The following is a 20,901-nucleotide window of genomic DNA, read 5'->3' as shown; positions in this document are numbered from 1 at the left end:
CAGGTATATCTCCGCCTATAAAGTACTACTTTACACAATGAAAAAATATAACTGTCCAAAAAAAAAAAAAAAAAAAAAAAAAAAAAAAAAAAAAAAAAGGATGAGTTCATGGAGGATAGCTCCATCAATGATTATTAGCCAAGCTGGTCTATGATGCAACTCCAGGTATCCCTAAACCTCCAACTGCCTGAAGCTGGGACTCGAAAACAGGGGATGGATCACTCAATTGTCCTGTCCATTCCCTCTGAAGCATCTGGCATTGGCCACTATCAGACGACAGAATACTGGGCTAGATGGACCACTGGTCTGACCCAGTATGGTCATTCTTGAGTAAATGCCTTCCACAAAATTTCTGGATAGGCTTATTGTTAGCATTCTTCATTAATAATTCAAGGACTAAAATATACATAGAAAGCATGTCTGAGTTTTTTTAAACTGGGTTTGTAAAAAAATTATTTACATTTACAATGGGCCATAAACAGAAGTTAAGATTTCAATGCTTTAGTTGATGGACCATTGTAGGAAGATAGTAACTATACTTCCCCCATAGGAAAAATTTGAAAAGCCACACAAGAGGGATGATTCAACAATATGAGGAATTACTGAAAACCAGGATGGGGATGCATGGAGTCTTATACGCCAACTATGTAAGTATTTAATATGTGATTGTCTGATTTATGCCAGAAAAATTGTGAACCTTTACTGGTAAAAGACTTGGCCCCTACTGGGCAAGGATCTAACCTTGGAGAAAAAGAAAAGCTAGTTTGTGGTTATGATGTTCTGTATGCTCCCTGAATAACAATGCCATTTTTTGTAAGACAGTCCCAAAATTCTTTGGAGCCAGCTAGTCATCTTTCAGATCTCATTCCCAAGGCTTAATACCCAGGAACATGGATCACCTTTGGAAAAGAAGTGTATGAGTTACCTGATGTACACGTTAGGCAACTACATTTTTTAAAAACACATTTTAGGAAGAATTATCCAGGGATGTCTTCCAACTGAACTACTTTCTTCTTAAAGTTTTAAATATTAAGACAACTTAATATACCTTATGACAGTTTGAAAAAGCCTTGATCCAAAAGGAAACTTGCATGCCCCTAAAGTTTCAAGCAACTAATAAATATGGATTTATTTAAATTTGACTTTAAAGTAGACATGCTAGTTTTGCAAACCTTAATACCTACTTGGCAACAGGACTTTTCCCATTATGTTTTTTATGGACTGATGTGTGCTGCATTACATCTGGGGGAAGAAAAAAAAAAACACAAATCAGCAATGCCAATAGTAACAACTGTTTCTATTATAAGTCAATCCAGGAAAATAACCCATCTAGTAAAGGTTCTCGACTATATTTCACTCAATGTTTTGGTAGGGACAGGAAAAAGACAAATACTACTATAGATACAGATCCCAATCTTACAATCTGATCCAACATGAGTGGACCCCGTACACTTGCACAGAAGGCCACTCAAGTCAAACAATGCATGGAAGCTGGGGTCAGTTGACATGGATCAGATGGGTAGGACTGGGGACCTTCATCCCCAGTTTCCCAGAAAAGTTACAAAAATAGCCAAAAGTACAGGGAGAGAAGTGTACATTTCATAATCAACTGGGATTATTTTTCACCAACAGACTAACCATAGGTGCCCTGGTTGTGTCATTAGAGGTTGCCAGATTTAGCTCAATGGGACAGAAAAAAAAAAAAAATCAGTCAAATCAAAAGGAAAAATGGAAATTGTTTTCTTTCTCCAACTCCTGGATATTGCCCCAGAAGGCTAATACGGTACTAGTAAGTTATGAGCTGCTGAATGAGTAAGTTCCTGCATTGATATAATGCATTTAGAACCTGAGATTAGTTGCAATTTAAGTAAACCTTACAAGTAATAGCATGTATATGTGGGAAAATGTTTATTATTTTTCACCGTAAGTCCTTGGAGCTTGTCTTTTTACCTCTCTGAAGTACTGTATATTTATTATTCTGCCAAAAGTAAAATTTCCACGGTCCAATTGCTGCTGATCTTTGGCTTCTAAGTAACATCTTTGACTCCTTTGCTATCATTTCTGGGTTTTTCTATTTTTCTTTTGAAAGTTGCTATCATTTACCACAACTCCCTTAAAGATGCAGTTCAGAACAAGATCAAAATAGAGATCCAACTAGAAGACTGAAAGAGTGAGAATTGGAATTTGGAAAGTACGAAGTTTAAAAGCATTACTAAAGTTTACTCTAATGGCATTTAGCACGTATTCAAATGCATTTGAAATTTTAAAGTCGAAAAAGTTCTCATTTAAGGACAATGTAAAAATGACAATTTGAACTATTTTCAAATGCATTCCAGAGTTTTCTTAGTGTTTTAAGATAGAACAGCGCAATGGGTGGCATTTTCTTTCAAAAACAGATAAAAGCTTTTCTGAATTGTATATAGTTTTCCAGTGGTAGAAGATATTGTCTCTGCCTTGAAGGGAACAAAATTTGACACAAATCAACCAACCCTGGCATTTACAGTACAGAACTTTAAGAATCACATTTTGCCAATGCATTGCAACACAATCACAATCAGAGGATCCACTGGATAATGTGTCTCCTTAACAGGGACCTGACCAAATAGCTTACTGGTAAAAGGAAGAGGAGATGCTTTGAAAAATAGCTATTTTGTATTACTGCAGTACTATGGTGAAATAGCTAAAATTAAAGATAGTAACATTTCTACTAAAGGAGCAAGCAACCTATTGTGAGCTCTTATGAGACCGGAGGTTGAACAGGAATTTAGTCTTCTTGTCTCTTTAGCATTCCTGCCTGATGGCCCAAGCTGCTGCTGTCTTTTTTCACATTTCTTTATTTGAAAAGAGATTCAGAAAAGTTGCATCCAAAAGTACATCACACTCCACCTTGCATATCAGCATAAGAGGATAGGAATGAGAACACTATGTGCTAGCAAATAGTATGGTTTAACAGTCCTTTGCGTCGCATGCCCTCCTTTGCCTATCAAAAAGTCAAACTAGCATACTGCTCAAGTGATGCAAAACTGGCTTGGCATTCCTTTCAAAATGAGACTACTTATCCACTGGGCTAGTACATCCCATCAAAACTGTTCATGGTATCTGAGAAGTATCAGAGGAGTAGCTGTGTTAGTCTGAATCTGTAAAAAGCAACAGAGGGTCCTGTGGCACCTTTGAGACTAACAGAAGTAGTCTCTGTTAGACTAACTTCTGTTAGTCTCAAAGGTGCCACAGGACCCTCTGGTATCTGAGAAGTATCCCATATCTGGAGTTCATTACACAGATCAGAAGGGTTAGAGTCACCGTTAGTAACTGGCCACAATGCTACAGAAGTGCAGCTTTGAGATAAAAATAGAGGAGTGAAGTATTTCCACATAGAGGATCTTCATATTTAAGATGATGTTTTATAAATGTCAACTAAAACTGAAATACCTCACTCAACATTAACCAGGTCATAAAAAATAGACACATGAGGAAGTCACAAATATCTTTGTCTGTGTACTAACAAAAAACCCCACAACTCTTCCTAGCTGCTCACCCCAGCCTCTTCAAACAACTCAAAAAGCAACCACACCTCCAAAGCCTTCCTATTCACAAATGTAATAACCGTATTAAGTTACTGAAAGCGTGCAGTAACAAAAATTAAAATTTATATAGCAACTTCCATCCAAAGTCTTCAGTACTTTACAAGAGGTAGAAGTCAGTCAAATACATTATTTCTGTGACTGTCAGCCTGGTAAAAATTTTACTCATACATAGAACCTTTGAATATATGAATACCTTCCTCCTGACTTGAAGCCTCTGAACTGTCCTCCTTGAAGTGTTCTGATGCCTTAGCTGTCTTCAAAGAGGGTTGTAAGTTACCTGTTGAGAATAAGTTTTATGTAGTTTTCTAGGAAGTTATTACAGCAACTAACTCAGGGCAAAAAGTTAGCTTCTGCAAGGAGGTACAGAAAACTAGAAGCTATGTTAAGAAAAAAGTGTGTGTGTACACACGTGTGTGAGAGATAAATTGGGGCTTTTATACCAACTTAAAGATACCATCTTAATTTTAGCTAGTTGAATAGCAGGTGAAGTTATGTGCAAATATCATTAAAACCAAAAAAAGCATACTTTACACAGGTGTGCCAAATGCAATAAAAGCACTCAGCACACATTATAAGTGACTTTAAGAAGTTGTGTTTCTTTGCAGTTCTAACACCTTAAAATTCCAACTATGACACATCAATGTGAACTATACCAGTAACATACTCTCAGGACACCAAACCCTTCCAGGGCTGGCTATTTTGAGAGAAGGCGTGAACAAGTGTGCCATTTCAAAACTATGGGGCAGTTTTAACTGTTTGAGATTGTTTGAAGATGGTTAAACAAACTACTTTAAAATCTCTTTGAAATGGGTTAAAATGCATTTTTGCAAGTTTAGAGTTATTTCTTAATCCTTTCACAATTATAGGTGAAAGTGGTGTGGCATTAACTATAGTTAAGTTTGCCTAATACTTTCCACTGCAAGATCTAATTTGCAGTTACTTATAATGGCCAAGCCAACCACCTGGGCTAAAATTTTCTATACCAGATATCTGCCTTGAGGTTGCCTTTTGCTCTGGAATCATTGTTTTTTCCTGTCCAGAAAAATCCATGAACATTTGACTGAACTGTAAGTCTTTGGAAACAGTTTGTACATGTGGATTAGAGGCTTATGGGAAGTGGCAACAAAATTTTCCTGAACACTGTCGATATTGAGCATGCTTTACCCCCAAAGCACAATCCAGGCTGGGACTGAGTAGGTCTTTTGCTGCAGGTGCTTCTCCAGTCTGCTGGGAGGGGGTTACTGTGACACTGGGAACGAGGACTGAGAGCTAGTAGATCATCTCAGTGCTGGTGCCCAGGCAGTATGGATGACTGCTCACTGAATGGTTAGCCATTCAATATCTTTACCCTCTATGCATGGCCCTAAGCCTTATTTACTGCACATCTTTCAAAACTTGCCTTGAATGCAAATTTATTAAAATTTCCTCATGGACTTTATGGTGTTTATCCCTGTTACATAGGAGTGCTTCACAAACATTAGTTTATCTTCAAAACAGCCCTGTGATGCAAGGTATTCAGTTACCCAACTATGGAGTGAGTGTCTAAGGCAGAGATTCAGACCAAGATTGTCAAAGGTGTCCACTAATTTTATTATAGCATTTCAGATGTTCAAAGCACAACTACTGATTTCAGTTGCAAATAATCAGCACTTCTGCAAGTCAAAGCACAGATGTCCAAAATAGGGTACCCAGAAAACAAACGGTCACCAGTAAATTTTGGTTTATGTAATTTGCCCAGCATAACACAGGAACTATGGAAGAGAGATAGAATTCACTTCTTCAGAGTGGCACTCAACTGCTTAAACTACAAGACTAACCTTTTGCTTCCTGGGGTACCCTGCCTCATTTGCAACTTAACTTCAAACTTCTGCAACAACTGAGGCAGTAGTCTAGACCCCCAACCACCACCATGCAAACCTGGTCCACCCTGTGCACTGAATGCAGCAGGGTGTCCTTTGGAAAAAGGCGTGATCATATTATTAGGCTGTACTCTAATGAATTTGCACCAGGGGACAAAGTGAAGGCTGCATGACCAACTTATGCTGCATAACAGATTTCCCACCAGGGAAATCAACTGCAAGATGGACGTTTGTCGGGGTAGGAGCCCAAAAGAGACTCTGGACAAGATCCAATATCTTTTGGAGATCAATTTGCCCAAACATTTACACAGTTGGTGCAAATCCTACTTTAAGCACTGAAACATCCAGCATTGAGGCATCTAGCAAAACATGAGGAAGAGAGGTAAGAAACTAGCTGATCTGAAGTCAGCCCAGTTGAATCCATAAATATTTTGTTCGAAGTCTATGAAGGTGTTTGTCATTCACTTTACAGGGCTGATAAACATGATACCCTTGTTACAGAAGGCTTCAGGGAGGGTAGTAAAGATGATTATGTACAAATTAATAATAATAATTCACAATAAGTTAATATTTTCCGTTTGTGTCTTGCAGTCCTTTAATCAGTCTCTACAAATATATGGAAATGTCTGCACAGGCAAAAAGCCTACACCAGGGGTCGGCAACCTTTCAGAAGTGGTGTTCCGAGTCTTCATTTATTCACTCTAATTTAAGGTTTCGCGTGCCAGTCATACATTTTAACCTTTTTAGAAGGCCTCTTTCTATAAGTTTATACTATATAACTAAACTATTGTTGTATGTAAAGTAAATAAGGTTTTTAAAATGTTTTAAAAGCTTCATTTAAAATTAAATTAAAATGCAGAGCCCCTCCTGACTGGTGGCTAGGACTCGGACAGTGTGAGTGCCATGGAAAATCAGCTCGCGTGCCACCTTCGGGACGCGTGCCATAGGTTGTCTACCCCGGCTTACACACTATGCACTAGTTTGCATACTAGCATGGGAGGAAAAAAGATTTCCCTCTCAAAAGGCAGGATCAACCATTGACTGATATGATCCAAAAGAAAAAAGTCTGATTCAATTTTGGGAATTGGTCCAGTGGTCCTCTTGTTTGAGGTGAAGCCAGGCCATAAATAAGTGAGATTCTATGGAGTACCCAAAAATCAGGAATCCCCAAATTCCTGCACACACTAATTGTTGCCAGCCTACTAGAACAGAGGTGGGCAAACTACAGCCTGCAGGCCACATCCGGCCTGCGGGACCCTCCTGCCTGGTCCCCGAGCTCCTGGCCTAGTCCCTGGCCCCTTCTTCACTGTTCCCCCTTACCCGCAGCTCACTGCACTGCCGGCTCGATGCTCTGGGTGGTGGGGCTTTTGCAGAGCTGCGGCCTGACCCAGTGCTCTGTGCTGCACGGTGGTGTGGCTGGCTCCAGCGGGCGGCACGGCTGCTTGTACTGGTACTCTTGGCGGTGCGGCTGTAGTGCCGCCAGTCATTGGTGCTCCAGGCAGCGCGTTAAGGGGCAGGGAGCGGGGGGGTTGGATAGAGGGCAGGGGAGTTTGGGGTGGTGGTCAGGGGATGGGGCGGCAAGGGGCAGAGGTTCCAGGGGCAGTCAGGGAGAAAGGGTGACTGAATGGGGGCAGGGGCCCGGGGGGGGGGCAGTCAGAAAGGAGAGGAGGGGTTGGATAGGGGCAGTCAGGGTGAGGGATCCAGGGAATGGAGGTGGGGGTCAGATAGGGGGCAGGGGCTGGGCCATTGGGGAGGCACAGCCTCCCCTAACCAGCCCTCCATACAATTTCGGAAACCTGATGTGGCCCTCAGGCCAGAAAGTTTACCTGCCCCTTTGCTAGAAACTCAAAGAAAGCAAAGAATATTCTATAGTATCTTCACAGTCTCATTCTAGATTTGTATTCTCGAGAGGGGGGCCAGTGAATAGTCACTTCTGCAATGGATACAAAGTTCATAAAAAGGATAAAATAACTTGGGCAGAAAGAAAGTCTTAGCTTCATATTATACAAAAGAATATTTAGAAATTTCTTACTGTGAGTGTGCAAAGATTCTGATGAAATTGACTGGAAGAAGTTGTACACTCTCTGACTCTGCAGAAAAGCCTGTGACATATTTGAAAATAGCTGCCTGAAATAAAAGAGTTCTCAGTTACTTTAAGACATTGTTTTTTAACGTAAAACCATAAGTCATTTAAAACCATCCTAAATTAACCATGAAACTTAAAGTTGAGTTTTCATTAACACTTAATTTGGTGTAGACAATATAAAAAAGTTCATCTTTGTCTTTGAGCTAGTACTGTATTGTTAAGAGTACAGACCTTGCAAAGGAATAGTTAAAAGCAAAACCAACTACGACTTGTAAAGAAGTCTCAATGTTCATCTAAAAACATCTATTCATATAGAATTTTTTTTTAAATTCCACATTTTTGGTCTCAGACTAGCTTGAACTTTTTAACCAACTGAAATAACCTGTAACATTCATAAGACTTGGGGCTACCAGACCATGGAATTTGTGCTCCAGCATCTTAAATTTTTTTGAAACTGAGCACAAGATGCTATCAAAATCCAGTCAATTTATTCTTTTACATGTAGATTTAAATTGGTCTATGGAAATAAGTTAGAGTAGTAGTCTGAATATTCTTGGAGGTAAACATGAAAAAGGACTGGATTGTCAAAAGCACTCTGTGTTCATCTAAATCTGCTCTCATTGAGTCAGCGACAAAGCCCATGAGCCTTCAAATAGGAGAAGGTTTAGGCTAACATCAAGTACTTTGAAAATCCAGCCTAAATTCCAGTTTTTGCTTGCTGAAGAGTATTACCCAGTTCCATTTTCCAGAAAACTATGCTTTCCATTGCTGAAAAACGTCAAGTTGTGTTACATTTAAAACAAACAAAAAATTAACTCTGTCCTGCAGTGACACCACGAGGGGAAAAAAAGAAGTCCGTTTAATCTAACCTGGAACTACAAAAACCACAATGCCATAATTATATGGTTAATGCATGGCATCACAGGACAGTTAATGTTTGGGTATCTTAACCACATTTCCATACCATAACATGTTTGGATTTCTTTTAAGTGTAACCTTAGCAGAATTTCCTGGCTTTGTAATTCTTTCATAATCATGCATTACAGCCTCCGTGTCATGCTATTAGCCTTAAAGATACGTACTCTCCAACCTGAACTCTATTTTAGAGAGAGAGAGAGAGAGAGAGAGAGAGAGAGAGAGAGAGAGAGAGAGAGAGAGAGAGAGAGAGAGTGTGTGTGTGTCTTGGAATTTCTATTAAAATCAATTTGGATTTGGATTATTTGGGACTATCAAATTCTACATATAGCTAGCCTACCGAATTCCATATTCACATGATACTATCCTTATCCATTCTCTTCCAAGCCATCTTGTTTGTCACTCATTGCGCCTCCTATCTTACATGAAACTATTAGCCCTTTGGGGTACTGTCTTCCTATAGTGTTTGTACAGCTCCTAATACAATGGAGATCTGATCCCTGGATAGAACGCTATCAAATGTTATCTCAAGACAAGCATTTTCTTGAGTAAAGCAGCTAATTATTAAGAGTATCTTCCTAAGAGTGTCTCAGTTGAATACCAGGCTCTCAAAGATAAACAGTTGCTGTTTCACTTAGCCACTGCCAGTCCATTTTGCCTGTAAATACTCTGCTCCATGAGCCCATTTAATTCCCACTAAAGTAAATGGATTGAGTCTGGTAGCCACTAGAGATTTTGGAATGAAGTTTCATTCTGCAGTACATATTCAAAAAAGAAGGAGGGAAGAAAGCATAGAAAATAGGTTCAATGGGGAAAAAAAAGACTGAACACTGGTTGAGGGAAGGAAATGCTCATTTGACCTGGAAAAGAGGAATCCATTTTCTTTTCTTCAAAGTTAAGGGGAGGAGGGGAGTGAAAAAAAAAAAAAAAGACAAGGAAATGAAGAGAAACTGGACAGAATAAGTTGCAACATGTTTCCACATGACTCATATCTTATATTACTTTTCTGAAGAGTTTCTCAGAGGCTCTGGGCTTCTTGTCACAGAATGCCATGCTGCTGACAGCTTAATTGACTTAGGTGGTTTTTTTTCAAAGAAAATAATTTGTCTGCTCAGCTGGTTACCTTATTATTGGCTCTAGATCTGGGTGCCGCCGTTCTTCCTTCTTCTGGAAACCCTGATTTAGTGCCCGTAAAATGGTCTTGTCAAACGCTTCAGAAGACAGTTCCTTTGGAAGCTGGTGAAAGGGTTCCAAATATGAGTTATGCACTTTCATAATCAAAGTCTTGATAACAGTACTCTTTATACATGCAATTATACTCCTTACTTAGCAGCACTGAGCTTGGATTTGCTACTTTTAAAACAAATCTCATTGCTCTAGAAGTGTGTGCCACAGTTAATAGCAAAACAATTTGTTAGAGAACTGTGAATACTAAAGTGTCCGAGGCTATTTAGATGTTCCAATTTAGTTGGAGATAAAAATGTTAACATTTTTTACACTAAAGCTTCGAAATGATGTGCTGTAATATGAAAGCATGAGATGAGATTCTAATAAAAAATGTCTAAAAAAAAAGATAATGTTATTGAATTTTTATTTGAGAAATGCTAGCAGTCCAATGTCAATTTCCAAAATTTAACTGAATAGCAATACTGCACCTTTTAACATCTAGTGACAATCAGTTATGATCAATAGGTTATATAGTTTACAAAGAAGCAGTTGTCTGTCAGCAGCATCCTTCAGCATATTTGAAGAGACTGAAGTCAGCGTGCTAGCTGGGAACTGCATGTTATTCACTGGCCAGGAATTAAGAATTTCTTGCAGCGCATGAAGAACTATTGGTACCTCATATTTAATGCAATGTGCGCAACTGCTAGGTAGCAACTTACAAAACTTGACACAGAATCAGAATTTTGAAATAAAAACCTGCAAATTAACATCCCACACAAAGAGTAACGAAGGCATAGAAAAAAGAAAGTGGCAAATTTCAGACGTAGGAGTTTTTTTACTCCCCACTTCATGAAGTGGGCACTGGTCTCATGGATTAGACCATAGCAGCTAGTGGAAGCAGAGGAAACATGAAGACTCATGAATATAATATTCCTAAGTAAAGTGTGAGTAGAGTGCCCGTCTTCAGCTCTAGGACTAGGTGTTTTCATAAGAGCTTATGTTATATAAGTGTTTGGTTTTTAAGATACAGAGAGACTTGGTGCTATATTCGTGGTAATGAGAAGAGATTTTGACCACAGAAAATACGAACTTTAAACTCAAATCAAGTGTTGAAAGTAGGAATGTCTTAGACCAGAATGGAAATCTATGAACTGGGGAAGGCTTGCAGAGCTCCACAGCACAAAAATCTTGATATATGTTCATGTATCCAGGGATGCCATCTTAAATAAGACAGTTTAAATGGTCAAGACCTGCATTCTTGAAGTGCCTGCTTTGAAACCATTATGTAAAAAGTGAATTTGGATCAAAGAGGACTTAGTAAAATTTTCAAAACATACCTAAGTCAATCATCATGAGACATGTGGGGATGCACAGATTTGAATATACTGCAAGTTCTCATGGAGATTCAGTTAATGGGATCTTTCTAAGAAGAAATGGAAGTATTAGAATGACCCTGAATAGTCCTTTGCTTTATGGGGTTTGTTGTAATGAAGGGGACTGAATTAATCTGTCCTAAATAGGGTATTTCTATTCCACAGAGTAGCCCTGTGGAATTAATAAGATTCCCCTACCAGACACTGTAGAGGTGCCTAGATGAGCAAAATGGTGAAATTTCCCCATGATGCTTTCTTGGGCCACTAAAGTGAGTGACTCATGTAGCAGTTTGAGATGGAGATTGCAGATGCAGCCTTGGCTCAGCTTCATTTCCCTCTGGAAGCAGAGCTTCTTTTTCTGCTACCTTGAAGAGTGGAAATCTTGAAACGGCTCATCTTGGCTTGTTGTTTGAGCAAAATTCCCTCTTGAACTGCCTGCCTAACTGATGGAGTGAACATTTTCTTCTAGACTTCAACAACTGAACAGTCTAGAACCTTTTAAATGAGTTTCTCCAGAAACTTTGGAGTGAGTGTTGAAGACTACTAGTCTAGGTAACATAGGAGAGCATTAAATCCATGGCCTATTTATTCCAATGTCCTATCTGATAGAAGCCAAACCTAGATGCAAGAAACCCTGCAGCATGTAGATACAGGACAGACTGTCCTCACTAAGGTCTCATCTAATACAGTCAAACCTCGCAATAACGCACCCCGTGATAATGCGAATTCGGATATGATGCGATCATAAGTTGGCTCCCCTTTAAGGCCGTAATACTGTTCGCATTTTGCCGGAATGCTTTTTTTACAACATTTATAAATAAACCGCGTTCTTCCGGTCTTATAGGATAAAGCGACTCGTGGCCACTGCAGGCCCATTGCACTTAGTTTGGGTTGTACATGTGTATGGTGTTTGCCTATGAACTTGTTATTAATTTCCTATATTTTAAAAAATATTTTACCGTTATGGATACGCCAGTTTGCAAACGCAAGTCGTTTTCTGCCCAAGAGAAATTGGGCGCCCTGGATCTACTAAAGAAGGGCAAACAAACTCAGCTTGCTAGAGATCTAGGAATTAGAATCCACTCTGCAAGTGTGAAAAAAAGAAGAAAAGCTCCGTAGCTACCCTGCATTCTTGAAGAGGAAACTGGTTTACAGCATAAAAAGGTCAAGTTTGCTAATGACGAAAGCCTAGATTCAGCCTTGTACCAATGTTTGTCAAGGCTCGCTCAGAAGGAGGTCCCATTTCAGCCCTATTCTGAAAGCTCAGAGAAATTTGATCGCCTTATCAATGGAAATGAATCCAAATTTAAGGCAAGTAATAGCTGGCTGGACAGATTCAAGAAAAGGCACACTATAAGCCAAGTTCTCGTGTCTGGGGAAATCCGCTCAGCTGATAAAGAGGCTGCCGATTCCTACCCAACTGAGCTTAAAAAGTTGCTGGAGGAAGGTGCCACACAGCCGATCAAGTTTACAAGTGCAACGAGACTGGTTTATGCTTTAAAAGGTTACCCGATCCCACCCTTGCAACCAGGACTGATAGTCACAAATGAGAAGGCTTTAAGCAGAGGAAGGACCGAGTCACTCTTGTTTTACGTCAAAAAGTCTAGCAGCCACAAAGTTAGACTTCTGATGATCGGAAAAGCGAGGTCTCCCAGATGTTTTCAGCGTGTTAATATGAAGGCCCTTCCCTTTGAATACTCCAACAGCAAGAATGTATGGATAATAGCTCCATATTGAAAGACTGGTTCTATAGAACTTTTGTGCCAGCCGTTCGGGCTCATTTGCGAAAACTCAAGCAGGAGGAAAAAGCTCCCCTCCTGCTGGATAATTGCCATGCCCACCCCCCAGCAGAAAATCTGGTCAGTCGTGACAGCAAGGTTAAAGTCTCTTCTCTCCCGAAGAATACTATGTCAGAAATCCAGCCACTGGACCAAGACAAAACTATCGTCGCGAAATGATCAAGCGGATGGTAGCGGATAACAACTCCTCCATCGACACATCACTGGCACTACTCAACTTGAAAGAAGTCTGTCACCTCGGCGGGAAAGCCTGGAATGCTATCTCTGCACGTTGCATTGAACGATGCTGGATAAAGGGTCTTCGTCCAGCTTTTCCGTCATCTACACACGATGATGGTAATGACGACGAGCCTGAATTTACAAGATTCATTGAAGACGATGTACGTTTAGCTGAAGAAGCATTCAGAATATGAGCACAATCACGATATCCTCAACCGGTTTTCAGCAGATGACATCTGCCCCATATGAACACATTTCAGATGACGAAATTGTTGCAAATATCAGCGTGAAGAATGAAGCTGCACCCCTAGAGCCCGAAACCAGTGGCGCCAATGACAACAACGACACCTCAACTCCCCCACCAAAAGTGTCCGAGGCAGTAAAGCACCTAGAAGCTAGTTTGAGGTGGCTGGAAACTCAAGACGTGGACAGCGTCCAAATCCTCCAACTCAGAAGCATTCTTGACTTTGCTAGAAGCCAACAGTCCGCAGCAAATAAGCAGACCACACTAGAAAGCTTTTTTAAGAAGTGATGAAATTTAAAGTTATGGAGTCATGCAACCAGATTGACTTTGCACTCTGCGCTATGATTAGTATAGTCGATTTCACATGTTTCTTTCATGTACATGTAATTAAATTACTACTTTTGTGTTTAAAGCATGCTGGGATAACTTGTGTTTTTTTTTTTAAAAAAAGACAAACTGACCGGCTTGAAATGGTAAATTTTCGTAAACCCGCATTTCTCGCGATCGAATTTTTTGAACCCCAATTATTGTGTTATAGCTGGGTTTCACTGTACCTACTACTTGGAGAATGACTACCTACCAGACCGCATGCTTATCCAGTTATCCCTTTCAGAATTTAACAAACTGTGTTTGCGTTAGCCATACAAATGTTGAATCCTTCTGTAAATTATGCTAACTTCTTGACCTCAGCAACATCCTGCGAGTCTAATTCCTTTCATCGGTTTCACTCAATGTCCAATTATTCTTGCACTATGAGGGTAGAACAGAAGCTCTCTACCTACCTACTCTATAGTATACAGTAGAACCTCAGAGTTACGAACACCTTGGGAATGGAAATTTTTCAAAACTTTGAACAAAATTTTATGGTTCTTTCAAAATTTAACATTGACTTAATACAGCTTTGAAATTTTACTATGCAGAAGAAAAAGGCTGCTTATAAGTATTTTAAATGAAACAAGCACAGAAAGTTTCCTTATCTTGTCAAAAAAAATTAAAATATTTCCCTTTTTAGTAGTTTATGTTGAACACAGGCCTGTACAGTATTTGCTTTTTTTGGTCTCCGGTGCCTGACTGGTTCCAAATGAGGTGTGTGGCTGACTGGTCAGTTTGTATCTCTGTGTTTGTAACCCTGAGGTTCTACTGTAGGTTTTATATACTTTTTATCATATCCCCCATTTGTCTTTCTAATGTAAGGAAGACTGGGAATCCTTCATGCAAGGATTTTTCCATGCTCGTAATCACTCATCTGTCTCTGAACTGCTCTAGGGGCAAGATGACTTTCATCAAAAGAGGTATCAAATACAAAAGCAGCAGCCTGAGTATGTGTATATGAAAGTTACTTACTAGTAAAACTGCACAGTCACACGGTTATTGGGAATTGCACCAACAGAACAATAGAAACCACTAAAAACAGTGCCCTTTCTTGCCAGACTTTATTCCACATACTTGGTATCAGAAGGATAGAAGAGAGGCAATAGAGGAGATCTGTTCCCCAATTCAGCAGAAAAGCATCTGAAGTCACTAACATCTTCATCTGGCCTAGAACAGAACCTCGGTCATTGGTATTGTGTCTTCTTGTAACTATCAGACAGATGTGTTCCCACCAGAAAAATATCCATTTTGCAACTGACTTTCAGGGATCATACTGGTACCACAGATTCTGGCTGAATTAGTCTACCAGGATGTTGCTCATCCCTATTAGGTAGTGTAATATCATTACAGCTATCCTATGCCTCACTACTTTCAGAGACCCACTGCCTCTTTGCAGAGTCATCTGGTGTGGATCCCTCCCTATTTGTTAGTCACAGTATTTTACCATTATGGTGCTGGCCAATCATTTGTACCACATTGTGCAGCCAGTCTGGATTAGGGTCATACATACTTCAACTAAATTCATACCTGCTGGATTCTTAATGGCTAAATCTCTAGGCTTAGCTCTGCACCTGGAAGCAGACATGAACAGAAGTCTGGCTAGGCTTCTTAGCACTTGAGAGGTTACTAGAAAGCTGAGAAAGGTGTCTTAAGCATGGTCGGCAGTCAATTTATTGTGTCTAGATTAGACACGATAAATCGAGCCCCACTGGGTCGATCCCATGGGTAATGTAGACAAGCCCTTCGAACCCTTCAAAGCTCTCACAGATCTAGAAGTCTCCCAAATGAAAAAAAGTATATAACATTCAAAAAAAGTCTGGAATTGTATACTGAGCAAGAAGGGTTTTCCAATATGAACTTAAATCTTATTCCCCTTTTAGAGTAGCAAAGCTGCAAACACTGATAATTCATATGCACTGGGGTCCATCAAGATGCTCTTTGTATAAAGTTACATTTGCCACAGTTTAGTTAACAGGGTAATAGTGACACCAGAAGCTATTCGAGCCAAGCTCTCATTAACGCTCTGAATCATTGGGAGAGGTAAAGAAAGATTCCCTAGGGTAGGCACAACCCAAGAATAGCCACTGAGGAATGGATGCAAGACCACAGTAGCTAGGATGATAGTACTGTTTTAACCCATTTTACAAGACATAATGGACATACAGCACAAATATCTGCTAGTTTACTCACATTTTGTGAGCTCCTCAGGGAAGGGGACTGCATTTGTCTCTACAACACCAAGTAGAAAATTGTAAGAAGTTTGGTATTCTTGGCTTTGCACCAGTAATTAAGTTATTTTCCTAGAGCAGTACTAACATGTTAGCATCCATGTAGCCATGTCCAGTGTTAGCTCCAAGCTCCACTGGGAGCATAAAGAAAGCCAGCCTTACAGTTTTATGATAGCTCAATTAGAACCAAAAGGGTAGGAAGGGTTGTCTCCCATCTCAAACTACCATCTCCTGCCAACCAAGGAATCTCATCCTTTGGTTCTTATCAAGAACCAAATCTTCTAGTCCTGCTTGGGCAGAAGGATGGTCAACATACTTTGGAAAGGAATCGATCACCATACAATATACATTCCTTTAAATAGAATGTCTAACATGCATTGGTGTTCATTCAATCAGTGCTTTCCTGAAAGCCAAAAGTCTGGCAATATTCTCAAGCTTCTGTCATTGAAGCTCAAGAGCCAAAATCATCATCTAGTAGTGCCCTATCCCATGAAATGGTAGTGTGATGTACAGTACTCTGCTTGTAGGTTGCTTACACTTGAATACATACTTTTAGTAGGAACTCCTGCAGCTCCTGATGTGTTTTTGTTACACATGTGACGGAAAGATCAGACCAGGTTACCTGATCGGAAGGGAGAGAAGAAGAAAAGGAAAGTTACATCATGTTTCTTTCCTTGCATTATACTATTTAAATATGTTTAGTACATCTACAGCACTGTCCATTTCAAGATGGTATACAAATACCCACTGCAATTAAGTATTAATATCCATTTTGGCAAAATATAGATAGTAAGGGCCACACTTTCAAAAGGAGACTATTAACTTTGGATATCCTCTAAAACAGTGGCTCTCAACCAGGGGTCCGGGTCCCACTGGGGGGTTGTAAACAGGTTGTTTCAGGGAGTCCTCCAAGCAGGGCCAGCGTTAGACTCACTGGTGCCCAGGACAGAAAGTCGAAGCCCCACTGCATCGGGCTGAAAGCCAGGACCCTGAGTTCTGTGACCTGGGGCTGAAGCCAAAGCCTGAGCAACTTAGCTTTGCGGGGCCATGTGGCATGGGGGCCCCATGCAATTGCCCTTCTTACTACCCCCTAATGCTGGCCCTCCTTTTTATATGCAGAAAACCAGTTGCTGTGGCACAGGTGGGCCATGGAGTTTTTACAGCATGTTGGGGGGGGGGGGGGGCCTCGGAAAGAAAAAGGTTGAGATCCCTGAGTCTAAAAGACAACTCAGACATTATTTCTGGAGGAACAAGCACCAATAAATCAATCATCTCCAGAGTGTGTGAGAAACTAAATTACTAGAAGAAGCAGTATTAGTGCTCAGTAATTACTGGCTCCCAGTACCAGACATGAGCCCAGTAAACCACACAGTTTCTTTAGAAAAGAGGATTCCAAGTGAGGCATACAAAGTTTAGTTCCACCACTCCTAGTTGGGCAAGTCAAAACCTCTGTTCAGTTACTCTAACTGTAAAATGATATACTTAGCTATCTCAAAGTTACAGAGTTAATGTTTAAAAAGTTGTACAAGAGATGGATGTAGGATGCAATAAGTATTGCAAACATTTGCATCAAAAAAGTGTTATGAAATTAGAGTAGACTCCATATTCTGGTACGTGTTTATACATTATATCAGTGCTTCTCCCGGCTTTGCTGCACTAGCCCAATACGTGAACAGCAAAATAAAGCCTCCATATAATTTACTCTTCACTTAAAAAGTAATTATTTCCCCCTCCTCTGCTAAGTGGCTCAGTTTTCTAGCTTCAGACCTAACTTATATACCAGGAAGTGGAGCTGATAGCTCAAAATAAGAGGGTATTTAGCAGTAGCTGAGTAGATCTAACCACTACCATTTTCAACCCAGATCCTGGAGAGCTTGTAAGCTGCTATGATTGTGGAGGATGACAGTTTCTAGAACCTCATATTTATTGAAGGGTAGAGAAGAACTTACAAGGCTCAAACCCTCAACCAAAAGTAGCAAAAGGAAAAAGTTGAATAGAGGAGATCTAGTTGTTTGGGTTCCCAGATGTGCTGGAGAAGGAGCTATTCTCCACCCTAAGAGTACAACAGAAGTAGAGCTGGAAAAACTCACTTAAATGCTTTCCAGCAAGTCTCTGCTCCCTTCCTACTTCATGTGGGATTTCAAGACTGCTATCACGACAATCTGCAGACTGGCTCTCTGAAACACCTTTGAGTTATTCACATTTGTGTCACTAATTAAATGATTATGCGATGGCTGGAGATGGTTGTCTAAAGGGTATGTCTATGCTGCAGATGGGAGCATGCCTCCAACTGTTAACTTTGCTCAAGCTAGTGTGTTAGAAGTAGCAGTGGGTGCAGGGGTCTGTAACGTGTCTGTACATGGACACAAGTCTCTGCAGTAAAAATGCTGAGGTCCACAGTAATTTTTTTAAAAAACTGAATGACGTCCATCACTAAGTACAGTAATTTTGTCAAATGTCCGTCGCACAACATGGTGGGGCCGACCGCTGGTGTGGATATTGTGGCATGGGCAGTGGTTTGGTCTAGCTATCCGAGCTCAGATCCAGAGGGGTAGACAGAGTTGGATTCTGGTGGCTAGCTTAAGCAGCTGCCCATGCCGCAATGTCCAACCTACTATTTTTAGCATGCTAACTCAAGTAGAGCGAGTACAAGTCTGTCTACTGGGCAGGGAGACTTGCTCCCAGCTGAAATATAGACATAACCCAAGTTTCTGGTTGTTCTCAGAGAGCCACTTTGACAGTTAAGTTTGCTTCAATGACAACAGCCTGTGCATCTGCAGTGTGTTCTACATTTTGTAGACTAAATTCTAAATTAACATGTTCTACAACATGTTCAGGCATATCATCACTCTGGAGTAACACACACACACACACACACAACGTTTAGAAGAGGCCTAACTGGTGCTCAGTATGTTGTGTCTTCACACCTCAGGCCTGGCAGTACAGGCAGCATTTGCGCCATACCTTAATGAAGGAGTAAAACAGCATGTATCTTAAAGTGGTGTCTACTATTCTAAAAGAACCAGTGGGCAGAGAAATCTCACTAACACTAGTACTTTAAAAACAATTTTTATATCCCTAAGCCGTGTTAACTTCATATTAAAAAGATGTACTTTTAAAAGCCAGCTGTTATTTGCTTACTTTGAAGGTGTACTCCAAATGTTTATCAGCCCTTTTTCTTGGTACTCCTTTCAGTGTTATCTTCTCAATGTGTACAGCTGAAAGAAAAAACAATTTGTTGTACTGGGTACAGGTCTGGTTTGAAAATTTATTTATCTGTTATGACAGCATCAACACGTCAGAGAATCATGCACCCTCACTGCCAGTTACTCTTTCTTGGGCAAATAGGAGCAGAAGCCCATGGTCCTGCTGCTCAAGGAAGTAAGTTTCTCTGGTCTGAAAGCCACGCTTCAAAACCAGATTCTCAATACTGATTGCCACCATTTTGTGTATTTCTGTCCAGATGTATTACACAATATTAGAGATATGGGCATAAAACCTTACACAGCCAATACAGTAATTACTATCAGTGAAGAGAAAGCCTTAAAATAACATTGTAAATTAAATCATGCATTTATAGCAAAAGGTTTCAGTGCAGCCAACTGAAAACAGTCAACTCCTGTGCCTTGCAGTCCCATTTTGCAGGAGTCAAGAAATAGGGTCCACTACACAGAAGGCCAGAGTTTGTAAGTGAAAGTGAGAAGTGAGGTAACATGTAGAATACTGATAGACGTATGGCAGCATGAACAAATCAATGAACAGAAAAAGGGGGAGGGGGAATGATGGTGAGACTACTGGAAGACAGAAGTACTATATTATTAATATTGGCAGTTTTTGAACTTGTTCATATGCAGAATGAATTACTGAAAAAGAGCTCAAGAGACTGAGAATAATAGTCCCAGCACCCAGACCATTCAGACAGACCCAGTAACAGGCCAGGGCAGTTTCACTACATTGCATTGGAGAGGGTGAGCTACAGGCTCTATACACCCTCTGAACCCTCCACATGGTCTCCCACACCTGGAAAAAAGGGGGCACCCCTTGCTGATACTTGTTATGGAGATTTGGTGTTGTAGTCTTCAAATACCACTCAAAACCTGAATCAATGTTTTTCAGGATGTAACTTGTAAGAAAGATCCTATATGAAAGCTGTTATGAAGTTGAGAGGCTCCTCTTATCTGGTTTCTCTAAGGCCTGGTCTATGCTACAATTAGGTCGACGTAAGGCAGTTTACATCAACCTAATGATGTCAGTATACACACTACAGCCTCATCCAGCCGATGTAGAGTGCCCTTCTACACTGACATAACTACAGGGCTGTCGCATCTTACGCGCATTTAACAGGTGTGATTTCAGCTTTACGCGGTTGGCAAAAAAAAAGAAAAATAACAATTTTTACCTGTAGTGTGGGCGATTCCGCCCGCCACTGAACTCAATGTATTTTGACTATATGTGGTTTTCGCTTTACGCACTAACCGCGGAACGGAACCCCCGCGTAAGATGAGAGACAGACCTGTACTCCACCTCCACGTGAGGCATGCCAAAGGCGGCATGCGAGCTGGTTTTCAGTGGCACTCACAGTGCCCAGGTCCTGGGCCACTGATCCAGGAGGGGGGCCTCTGCATTTTAATTTAATTTTAAGTGAAGCTTCTTAAACATTTAAAAAATTTTTTTTTTAACATACAATTGTTTAGTTATATATTACAGACTTATAGAAAGAACTTCTAAAAACGTTAAAATGTATTACTGGCATGCAAAACTTTAAAACCGTGTGAATAAATGAAGACTTGGCACACCACTTCTGAAAGGTTGCCGAACCCTGGTATAGACACTGCGTTATCCAACAGCGGATGTCTTGTCAATTTGACAGCTCTATTCTGGGAGGTGAGAAGCCCAGGCGGCAACTGGGTTCCCAGCATGAAGCAGTGCAGAGGTGAGAGCTCCCACACTGCCTCTCTTCAGTTGGTGGAAGCGCTTCTAGTGAGGATGCGCACCACTGACAAAAAAAGGAGGGTAGTGGAGACATCAGTAATTACTGCCCTGGCTGTAAGTTGA

The 20,901-nt window shown here is 40.5% G+C and overlaps 1 protein-coding gene across 5 annotated transcripts in view; it reads right to left on the bottom strand.

The window, feature by feature from the left end:
- Positions 1-20,901, bottom strand: part of ZCCHC2 (zinc finger CCHC-type containing 2) — a 74,626-nt gene that overhangs the window by 32,467 nt on the left and 21,258 nt on the right. For 3 of the 5 annotated variants that reach the window (XM_024107313.3, XM_005300865.4, XM_065584835.1), the window contains exons 3-9: positions 18,988-19,064; positions 16,397-16,468; positions 15,809-15,847; positions 9,568-9,680; positions 7,476-7,570; positions 3,778-3,861; positions 1,185-1,242 (exon numbers count right to left, since the gene is read on the bottom strand). In XM_024107313.3, coding sequence (XP_023963081.1) covers positions 1,185-1,242; positions 3,778-3,861; positions 7,476-7,570; positions 9,568-9,680; positions 15,809-15,847; positions 16,397-16,468; positions 18,988-19,064 — 538 coding nt within the window. The remainder of the gene's footprint in view (positions 1-1,184; positions 1,243-3,777; positions 3,862-7,475; positions 7,571-9,567; positions 9,681-15,808; positions 15,848-16,396; positions 16,469-18,987; positions 19,065-20,901) is intronic. The other 2 variants (XM_005300864.5, XM_005300866.5) reach the window with 2 other exon arrangements.

Source organism: Chrysemys picta, chromosome 2 (genome assembly GCF_011386835.1).
Source record: "Chrysemys picta bellii isolate R12L10 chromosome 2, ASM1138683v2, whole genome shotgun sequence".
NCBI classification, from domain to species: Eukaryota; Metazoa; Chordata; order Testudines; family Emydidae; genus Chrysemys; species Chrysemys picta.
This window is presented reverse-complemented; position numbering and strand designations above follow the sequence as displayed.